Raw genomic sequence first — 11056 nt, 5'->3', positions numbered from 1 at the left:
ACTTGACTTTGAAAGTCAAAATCAAATAATCTATCTAAATCACCACGATTAGGTGACAGTTTTGAAAGTTTTCTAAGGATAACTTTGGCATTGCATCTTTGCAGAATTGTAGAAAATCTTTTTCTCCAATACGACATGAACATGGAAGCATTAAAATTGGCTTCTAGATTTACTGACTGTTGTGACAAATGCTGCAAAAATACTCTGCCTTTGTGCCCCACCTCCCAAAATGTTCTATCACAAGAGGAATACATCTTGATACATATCCTCCTGAAACAAGCTCTTCTGAACATTTTTTCATTTTCTTTTCTTCTCTTGCCGCGGCAGCATGACCATTTTCTTTGCTAGCCCTCCTAATAATGTCCTGACTCCACGAATGAACCAGGGACACATCTAGATCAGTATTTGGATCAAACATTATAATGTCAGAACGGTCTTCAGTATTGATATATTGATGTTTTGGTTCTGGTTGATGGGGAACGTGAAGGTCAGACAGGCACTCACTCCACCCATTCAACACTGAATTGTGAGACCACACAGGTCCAACCCTTATTTACAGGTTAAAAGATGGTATCTGTATTCATCCAAATCATGACCACAATCACACTTTTAATCCAATTGGTGAAGGTAGAGCCACTCCCAACCTCAGGTAAGATGCTAAAGAAAATTCGTTTGTTTTTAAAGCATGCTTAGCAGAAGTGGGGATGACATACAGCCATGCACCAGCCCCTCGTCCTTGCAGACAAACAGACAGACAGACAAACAGACAGACATTACAATACAATAGCAGCACAATACAGTTGTACAATACAATACCTCTCCACTCTTCTTGACCGCATCAAAGATCCTCTTGAAATTGTCGCTATTATCATCCTATGACAACAAACCTTTGGTATTATCACACACTTCTTTGTTCACTCACGAATCCAACTTTGTTTCGAAGTAGCAGTTGTACTTCTGGTATGCCGTCATGGCTTCCACCACTGACGGGTTTGAGAAATTCATTCTTCTTTTTGCTTGATAGCACAATGATCTCTGACTTACAGAACAGAGTTAAAGTGTCTGGCAGTTCATAGCCGAACAACCACGTCTGCAACAAACAGGAAAGATAGAGTAAAATGCTTATAATTTAACAACACTGAAACCGCTCCAAATTAAATAAATTAAAGTGAGAAAGATTCAGAATTCGATACTACAGTGTAGCACTAAAGCAAACTCTTACACTATAATCAGGGTTTCCCACAGACATTGTCTTAAAATGGGTGCACTAATATTAAAAAGGCGCATTAATATTAATACTTGCGCGTTAATATTAATAAGTATTAATATAATAAACTATTAAATTTAACAAGGTGAGTGTAGCTCTGGGCATCTGTATTTAAGTAACCAGTTACAGTCGAAGTCCATAGTCCACCTCAAAAATCCTATTTTTTTATTGCTGACCAACGAACTCCTGCTCTTTCAAGATCAGAGTTGCATGAGCGAGGCCCTTCAGCTGAAATCCTTATTAGCTAAGGGGAGAGAAGTGCTCCCATTTCCCTCTGGGGGAAATGCTGCTATAAACACAGCTATGGCAATTCTGACTAAAACAATGCAGCATTGTAAAGCTTTCTCTACATTAACAAAAAAACCATTCCATATTGCAGCAAATCCAAGACAAATGAAATTACAATTCAAACGAAATTCCAAGAAATATGAAATTCCAAGACAAATAAAATTCCAAGCCAAATGAAATTAGACTTGGTCTTTGCATACTTTGCTGAGATATAAACCTACAAGTTTTAAATCTACAAATTGAAAACTCTTTCCATTGCCTCAATAGAGTAATCCAAGACTCGTGGATTTCACTTATCATAACTTGTACATATGATCTAATCCAACATAATCCTATACCCGAGTAAAAAACGATCAGCAACAAGATAACTCCTTTGTAATACTGAAGCCTTATCATACAAAAAAAATGGCGTCACTGTTCCCATTACTGACATTAGCTAACCAATCTCATTTGATACCACTAATGTTAAGCCAGCCTCAATCTTGGTATAGGTGGGTATGCAAACCCCCATTCTTAAGACATTCACAAGAAGCCCCATTATGGATAAGTATGTCATTGCACATGACCCTAATGCACATAACCCTACTTCAAGACTCTAGTTTGTTCTTATTATGAAAGTACATATGGCGATAAGACGATAAATATAAGGTAAAGTGGTATAAACGAACCAACTTGACAGAAACAACTGTAAATAACATGAGGTCATGCATCTGTGTAACATAATAACAAGCAATACGTAACACATACAAAAACCACTTCTCAACGCACAGCAATGAAACCTGCAAAACCACATAATATCATTCAATCCTGGGAAACCTAGAGAATACCACCTTCTTAAAGAATCACACAGATAGTGTTGATTAGCAAACAACTTTCTCCTCCAACTACGCTCATTCCTCAATTACCAGTGTCTGTGTCTGTGTAATAAGTGAGACATTATTCAGATCAGTCTGTCACCCTTCAGTGGCTGTAACAGTACCAACAAAGACTCCAGGTATATACTTAGCCGTATGATTAATTTACAACTCTCTTGAACTGAATCCCTGTGGCAACAAACTCTAATGACATACTAGCGTAATTATACTATAGCATGTGCTAGCAATGCCACAAAATTTCATATTCATATTGACAGAAGAGCTTCCATCACCTCTTCCCTCTTAATTTCAATAGGATTAGAGCTGACACTGAACACTGTAGTGTTCAAGCTGGTGACCTCACTTCCTTCATGTTCACTTGGTTCATCTACATTCACTAAAATTTTTAAAAATGTCTCCCAATGGTGTAAATCCTCTTCAGAGGTGAGCCATTCTACATTATCATATCAAAGCCTCCTGCTGCAAAGTAATGGTTACTGTGTCACGCATCAAGCTAAATGAATGATCTAATTAACTGTTGAGTCATTGTGTTTACAAAGACCACATAACACCAGTTATGTTAGAAGTTATGTTAGAACACTACTCTGGTAGCAATAAAGACCCAAAGAGCTCTTCTCTGTACTACTACTCTTGCCATTGAATTCATGATTGACACTGTCCACTGAGATGACCAAATATAAATTTGCAAGATCACTAAGTGAAACCTCAAGACCTTGTGCATCTCAAATAGCAGCGGACTTTGGAAGACTACAACCCTTTGGTTATTGTTACAAATTTAGATAGTAACAAGAACAACAGGCATCTGTCAACTTGCAAGGTTTAGTCTACCACCTACCACTAAAGGAAAGTCATGTTTGTCATATTTATGTTGATTGAGTAGAGGGCGTCCACAAAGGTGACTGGTCAGATCTATAGTATTACAACTTTCGTATATTTAGAAAAAGACAAACAACATCCATAAACAAGAAAAAACGATCAAGCATCAGCGACCTTCCATCATTCCTAATTCAGTACCACATCAATATACTAACATAGCACCACTGTCGGTTAGTGTCAAACGCCTCCACCTCTATGCTGTCAATCGACAACCAGAGTAACAATGCAGTAACTTAGAGATATTGCAACAAATTGTCAATTGACTCTGACACTCAGTGAACCATAATTATAATAATGGGCATGTAAAAATATCTCAAGACCTGTCCACACTAGACCAGAATGGATCGCGATCGGATCAGGATAGCGAGCGTCCACACTGCACTTTGAAAACGCTACACCTCCGCCTCATTTTTGGTATCACGTGACTGATGATCGATGTGTACACATGGGTTGTTTGTTTGTGGAAAGCGTTGATACAGCGACTTACGGTGAGCGAGAACAAAGATGAGCGAGGAGAGCTAGATGTTCCAACTACACGTGTAGTGTACGTGGAGGTAACGCCAACTATTTCTAATTGGATTCAACCGATCGCGATCGAAACCACCTCCCAATGTGGATTGAATTTATCGCAATCAGATCACGATCCAGCTGCCAGTGTAGACAGGGCCTTAGTCACCTACTGGTAGTCATAATCTTATAACATCTTACACAGAAACTCTGATTCACACTATATATACAGATGGAAGCAAACTACAAGTGGTCTGGCCAATGGCAGGCGCATACCAGATGAGGGTTTGGGGTTGCAAGCTAACCCCCACTCACAGCTCTGCCCTCTCATATGGTCATGGAGTGCATGTGCATGACCTATACAATGGTTATTACTTTGGACGTGTTCTGTGTGAATTGGGCTCCTTCTTCCAAACTTTGGATTTCTACACAGGACAAGACAAAGGTGCGGCAGTCTAGAATGAGGCAAGCCTCATGCTGCCAGCAACTATTTACAACATCCAGGATTTCCATTCCTTCAGTCGGCTAATGGTCATTCTTTTGCTGTCGTTTATGGCAAATCATACTAGTGGCATGACAGCTCCTGAGCCTTGTAGTTCCGGACAAACATTATATACAAACTCGTGTGACCTGTTTTAGTACACAATGGGTAGTAAGTATTAACTTGTATAGCATCAATTAATCAAATTTAATGGTTCTTCAGTACAGTACACATCAGATCACTAAAATTCTCTACCTCGATCACAGAAAATATATTGCATATTTGATTAGCTACCCCTAAGCTGGGAAGTCTATCTCAATATGCTCCTGGCAGAAACAAACATTTTGAAAAGTTGTTCAGCCATTGACTAACCAGACAGTCTGTGGGCCAAGTCCAGAATTATGACTTGTCCGTGCAGCCCATGACAAACCATTTTCTTTCTAGCCTATCCTACGTAATTTTTTTGTGGTGATTACGAAAATGACGTTTTCATTAGCATCAGAGTGTCCAAAGTTAACTAAAATAGCGTTTACTAAATTAAAAATGTTGCCATAGTAACCAATATGTAAAATTAAAAAGAGAAGTCGAATCTGCTATCAAAAACTTTTAGGAACAGTTGACAAGCTTTCGTAACAGCAGATATCAGATGTATTTAATGGAGCTCAAATAGATGAGTATATGCATGCGAAGAGATCTCTAGTCTCTGTGTGTTATCTCTAGTAGTGACCGTTGCAACTTCCAATTAAATATGGTCAGTAACACTGATGCTGTTCGCTGTCGCGTCCAGTAAACGCATGAAACCCAGGAAGTGTTTTGCACACGTCTTCTTCTAGCAACCAAGCAATATTTGTCATGCTGATGTGGTGCTTTTGATTTCTTGACTCTGTCTGCCATATAATCTGTGCCGGGACCTGATGTGCGCCCGAGCAGCCTGTCACTAAAACGTCACTATCTGGTGAACAGATGACCATATTTATGTGAGATGCTCTTGTGTTTGCTGTATGGTTGGCGTGTAAAAATATTCAGGTGTCATGCTTCTTCACTGTATGAAAGTGCTGGAATCAACTGGGCAGTGACAACTAGACCATCGATTTGTAGTGAACCTTGAGCAGTAGCGGTGACACACAAATACACACTTACTATCAAGGTGACGTACGTATTTTGGCAGCTGCATGTAATTTGCTAGACAGAAAATCAACAAATGCTATTCTATTTGCTGCTGCTGCTGCCATGAACCTTTTATGTCGGGAGGAAGCATCTGTGACAATGCTGTACTAGGATGAAAGCAGGAGTGACAACTGATACACCACAATTTCTCTCCAAATTTCCAATTAGCAAATGCAGATAGCAATCAATCACAAAGTCAATTCGATTTCCGGAACACGTATAGAAGAGCAATTCTGTCAATTAGAGATAACTATAACATGTTGTACGCCAGACAAGGTCACTTTTAATTGAGTTACAGATTGACGAGGTGATCTTAGCGATCTCCCATGGTCACTGCATGGCTACTGTTGATGGAGGGATTCAAAAGACAGCCACGTCTTTCATGATACATTTTAATTAATACCGGAAAATATGTGACTCCTGTACAATTTTCTTTAAATGCTACCCTTTTGGCATCCATGCATGCAGTCGTGAAAACAACAATCTGTCGGACCGAGGTAACGTTGGAGTTTGGTAATGCAACACGGGTAAACGTTTCAACTTTACCTTCTCTGCGACACATTAAAAGAGCTATAGGTCGTACCTCACAGGGACCATAGTAAAGACCGACAAGATCATCAAAGTTATCGACCAAAGACTAGCTCGTAGATATATCGCTCTAGTTAATTAATTAAGCAGTCATGATCAATGCAATTTGATTGTCTTTATAACTAGAGCTGCATGTATACATGTATCTCAATAAAGTTCACTAATACTACGCAAACTACTATATTTGCAGCACGTCAGTGCAGTGTAGCGTACTACAGTACAACAACGGTCAAAGCCCAATTTCTCACATTGATCCTAGCTGTCTAAGTTGACATTACAACATGAAACTAAAGTTATAATTAATTAGACTTTCTACAGCGATATTTAGCAGTGTCAAAAGCTTCACAGTAATGTACAGTTAGCAGAAACCATCACAACATCAGGATTTTGCCTGAACTTGTATAACGTGCATTAGGCCTTGTGGTTCCAGTTCATTGCTATGTGGCTAATTTGCAAAATGGTCTTGTTCTAGGTGATAGGACACGATCTGTCCCACCAAACATAGGTACTCTCAAACCAAGAGAGTCATATGATAAGCTCCAAGTGCCAAAAATTGGTTTGCCAAAGGGTGCACAACGGCATTTTCTCAAGCCAGTTTTCGACTAAGAGCGGCTCTGCTGGCCCTGTTTAGGCTGACCCAAATTGACCTTTTTAGTCTGACTTATAAACCACATGTTTAAGTTAAACAAAGCTCCATATTAGCAAAACATAGTTGTTAACCAGACCTACCATGGAGACAGACAATACATCCTTTGTAGCACTACTAGTACTGTATGCTAAATCATCTATGAGGCTTCTAACAACTTTATAAGGAAAGACCAACCACCCATGCTGATAATTATAAAGTACACATGCTAAATCGGTCTACACTCCTCTAGAGCATATTTGTGTATTACAAGTCTAATGTCATGTATCTAGTAAACCTAGAAATGCATACTGTTAACATGAAGGCACATGCATCTATCCTAATGCGTAATCATGTGACCAATACTTTTTTCAAAAAATCAAAACCCACTCAACCAACACAAAAGTCAACACTTTACAAAGCGTGTACTACTACAAATAGTTTAGATTACAGTACCGAATCTGCTATATACTAAGAAACTAATTAATATCAACGTTACGAAACTCCAACCCCACATACCCCCACGTATAGTCCTTCCCCCACCCCCCACGTGTAGTCCCTTCCCCACCCCCCATACCTGGAGAGCCGTCGACTTCGCGTACGTAACTTCCTCGTCTTGACCAACCGTTGAAACGAATGCATCTGCGCCTTGAAACAGGTCTCCACTATCATTCTATTCAATAAATGAGGCAAGAAATCACGTTTGGAACCCCAAACTGGTCAAACTCTAACTCGCCTCCCAGGCCTTGTAGAGACGCGAAATTCGTCGAATGAAGGCTTCTTTGTCAAGCGACGCCATTCCGAATCCTCCGCCAGATACGGGAAATTCTGTAGCCCCGCGAAAGTTCACGCACGCGCACATTAACTTTCGGTTTTCTTATTCTTTTAGTTTTCTACATCTTATTTTACTGTTTATATGCTATTAAGCCTATTTTAACAGTTTCCAATAGCCGATAATATACTCAACACTTTGAATATAATCTCAACACTCAGCAAACGGTCTAAACTTCGAGGCTTAGTTAGCGCATGCGTACCACAAATTCCAGTCCGGTGTGCGGAAGGTGTACGCACAATAATTACAAATCAGAGTCGAGATGGCGCAGCAAGCGAAAGACCGATTCATTAAACAGACGTCAAAGGGACAAATTTCGGAGAAATTTGTGATGATTTACGAGCGTCTTCTGCGAGGAGAAGATCCGTCCAGCAGCAGCTCTTCATTCTGGGACGAACTTTTCCTACTTAAAGTCAACGTGGAATACTTAGACGAGGCCCTAAATAATATGAGTGTTCAGGTGCTTGTCGACGTCAAGGAAACGATCAACTTGGTGTTTCACAAATGTTGTGAGGCTCTGTGTGGAGGCCACCCAATTCGAATTATCAATGCACTGCAGACTCTGTGTGCCCTCGTGCGCTTCATATTCCGGAAGGCTCCAGAGGGGGGCGTGGACGGATTTGACGTCATCGATGTTCTCATTGGATTCAATGGGGCCGACGTAGAAATGCAGTCGCTCGTCTCGCAGCTTTCAACGTTTTTGACAGGCAAGACAGCCGTTAGCATCAAGAATTTGGCACTCAAGCTGCTGCTTGTGCTCGTGACGGCGACGAATAACGTCAGTCAGAATGTGATGTTGGAGTATCTCATGATTAATAGTGTGTTTGAAGCGATCGTGGCCATCTTTTCATCTCCGGCTGCTCGTCAGGAGCACGGCTTCGATGCTATGATGTTGCTCACTATGCTCGTCAATTATCGAAAGTACGAGGCGGCTAATCCATATATTCTGCGTTTGTCAGTTCTCGACGACGAAGTTGCACTGAACGGTCTCGGTGTCGTCCTCTCGTCTGCACTCACAGAATGGAACAGACAGTACGTGGCGACGAAGGAAGCCGAGACGCCGCAAGGAGGTCTGTTGTGGCAGTTGGCAAACTACGTCAGCGGCATGTTTACATCCTCGGAGGAGAAACCAAAAACTGTGCAGATCAATGATTCTGTGTTGCTGGCATTATACGAAGCTGTCCATTTAAATAGGAATTTCATAACCGTGCTGACGCAGACTCACTCACCAGATCACCTTCCCAGTCCGGGCAAATCGCAAGGAAACACTCCCGCAGTCGAGCAGACGAATGCTATGCATCTTGGCTCATCGACAGACACCGTGGTTGCCTCACAGTCACAAGAAATGCAGTCGTATCCTGTTAATCTTCTCGGCACGTTTCTAACATACACATCTATTGCCATGCAGCATGCGGCTACGACAGACGAAGGAGCGACGTCAAGACACGCTCGTCTCTGTCTCATCATCCTCACTTGTATAGTTGAAGATCAGTATGCCAACTCATTTGTTCACGACTCTAACATGACATTTAAAGTGAACCTACAGCGTACGACGATGCGACATCGAAGAATCGCGAGCGGTCCGACCTCGGGTCAGTGCCTTGCGTGCACCGTTCTCGATCTCATGGTCGAGACTCTGCTTAGTCATCTCCGACGAAATCTTCCCATGGATTTATACGCCCGATGTCTCGGCATCATTCATCGTCTGCTGTGCTACCAGAAACGTTGCCGAGTCCGGCTGATGTACAATTGGCAGGAGCTGTGGACGGCACTGATCAGCATTGTCAAGTTTCTTGTCTCAAATGAGGTTGAGCTGATACCAAAGTGTAACGTGTTTGTACTGGCCATTCAGGTGATCAACTTGTTCAACCTGTTTATAACATACGGAGACACGTTTCTACCAAGCCCGACCAGCTACGACGAATTGTATTATGAAATCGTGCGTATGCATCACATATTCGAGAATTTATACGCGATGGCTCTTCGTCATTCGACGAGTGGTGGACAGTGGAAGGCGGCGTCGAACCATGTAGCCAACGACCTCGTCAACATCCGAGCCATCATCAACCATTTTGCTACAAAAATTGATTCGTGGGCTGCGACGAGAAAAATCTCATCTCTAACAGAGAGTCAAGTCTTGGAGGTCGTTCGTGCCAACTACGACACTTTGACACTGAAACTTCAAGACAATCTCGATCATTACATGAAGTACTCAGAGAAGCCACACGAGACGTCCTTCTTCACTCAGCTAATGCGTTCGCTCACATTGCAATTTCGCCAGCTGATCACACTTCACAACTTGGCACAAATGAGCGTCATACAGGAACTATCAACGATAATATGAAACAAATTGCCTTAGTACCATAGAATTACAGAAAAGCCTTCAATTCGAATAGTAATCGTACGTTTCCTCAAACGTCCAACAGTGTGACCCCAGCAGTGATACAAAAAGTAGTCGATCACCGTTCATCAATATGATCTCTTTGTGTCTCAATAGCCAAAGTAGAAGGACGAATTCTGGAAACCAACCACGTGAAATTTTATTTCCCACTTAGTGCCATCTATCCTACTGTATGTTGGGGCGTGTCTAGATAGCCTCGTACCCAGTCCTCTCCTCGCGCGCACTTGAGCATGAAAAGCACATGCTGAAACAAGTGGAGTACGCGCGAGGAGAGGACTGGGTAGTCTAGGGCCTCAAACCACGTCTAAAGTTGTGGTGTAGTTTAGCTCACTCTTAGTCTAGGTTTACGGTCACGTGATGGTATCTACGGTAACCTTAGAGATCCTTGAATGTTTACTGCCTTCGCATTGTTCTTTCTTTTATCTAGAGGATGTCTAGCAAGAAGATAAAAATAGTGCAACGAAGTAGTCTCGCGCAGCCATCCTCCCCTTTTTTTTACAACGAACAGGAGCATACACACGCAGTAACCCATTGCAACGAAATCCCGGATAATATGTTGAGATCCCGGATAAAGACGCCCTTTAGTTCGAAACACGTTTTATGTTAGTTAGACCAGTTTAGAGCACAACAAATGGAGCTTGCTGTTTCAACCCTCTTACCTGCGTGGTTATCTATCGAATTGCAATCAAGTCTCTCACATGGTACCACAAATCATTGATTTCAACTTTCAAGAGTTCCTCCTTGCCGGCCATTGTTAGTTGTACATGTACAATTACACATAATGACAACAGCTGCCTGGCAAGGTATCATCACTCAATTGTTATTCTATGTGTACATACCACTAATCAATGCCATGCATGTCATTAGACAATGATTAGACTCATCAAGAGATAAGGTCAGACCAGAATGCAGATTGTGAGTACCAAATTACCACCAGTAATCAAATTAGTACCGACAATTCCACAAACTCGTCTAAACAAATATTACTGAGTAAACTCATGAACAAAAACGTGCAAAGAATCATACCAGGACGTCATGATTTAATGCTATGACGTCACTGACATAAAAGTCGACTGACCTCACACAAACTAGACAATCACATGAAACTTTAGAATGCTACACGTCACTGCCATTAAAGCTCACAAGGAA

The 11056-nt window shown here is 41.4% G+C and overlaps 2 protein-coding genes across 2 annotated transcripts in view; one reads left to right on the top strand and one right to left on the bottom strand.

The window, feature by feature from the left end:
- The window catches only part of LOC134177992 (FACT complex subunit SPT16-like), a 27786-nt gene extending 20295 nt beyond the window's left edge, over window positions 1-7491 (bottom strand). Inside the window, exons 1-4 of the mRNA XM_062644772.1 lie at window positions 7411-7491; window positions 7252-7347; window positions 932-1090; window positions 817-873 (exon numbers count right to left, since the gene is read on the bottom strand). Of these exons, the coding sequence (XP_062500756.1) occupies window positions 817-873; window positions 932-1090; window positions 7252-7347; window positions 7411-7473 (375 nt within the window). The 5' untranslated portion in view covers window positions 7474-7491. The remainder of the gene's footprint in view (window positions 1-816; window positions 874-931; window positions 1091-7251; window positions 7348-7410) is intronic.
- Window positions 7492-7716: 225 nt separating this feature from the next.
- Window positions 7717-10091, top strand: LOC134178361 (armadillo-like helical domain-containing protein 3). Its single transcript, XM_062645230.1, has one exon. It carries the CDS (start codon window positions 7769-7771, stop codon window positions 9848-9850), a length of 2082 nt encoding a protein of 693 aa, XP_062501214.1. The 5' UTR covers window positions 7717-7768; the 3' UTR covers window positions 9851-10091.
- The last annotated feature ends 965 nt before the right edge of the window (window positions 10092-11056 follow it).

This window comes from Corticium candelabrum, chromosome 4 (assembly GCF_963422355.1).
Source record: "Corticium candelabrum chromosome 4, ooCorCand1.1, whole genome shotgun sequence".
Taxonomy (NCBI): Eukaryota; Metazoa; Porifera; class Homoscleromorpha; order Homosclerophorida; family Plakinidae; genus Corticium; species Corticium candelabrum.
Note: the sequence above shows the minus strand (reverse complement) of the source record. Positions and strands in the feature narration are given on the sequence as shown.

Excerpts from the sequence above, each read along its gene's own strand:
- LOC134178361 (XM_062645230.1), top strand. The coding sequence starts at position 7,769 with ATGGCGCAGCAAGCGAAAGACCGATTCATTAAACAGACGTCAAAGGGA.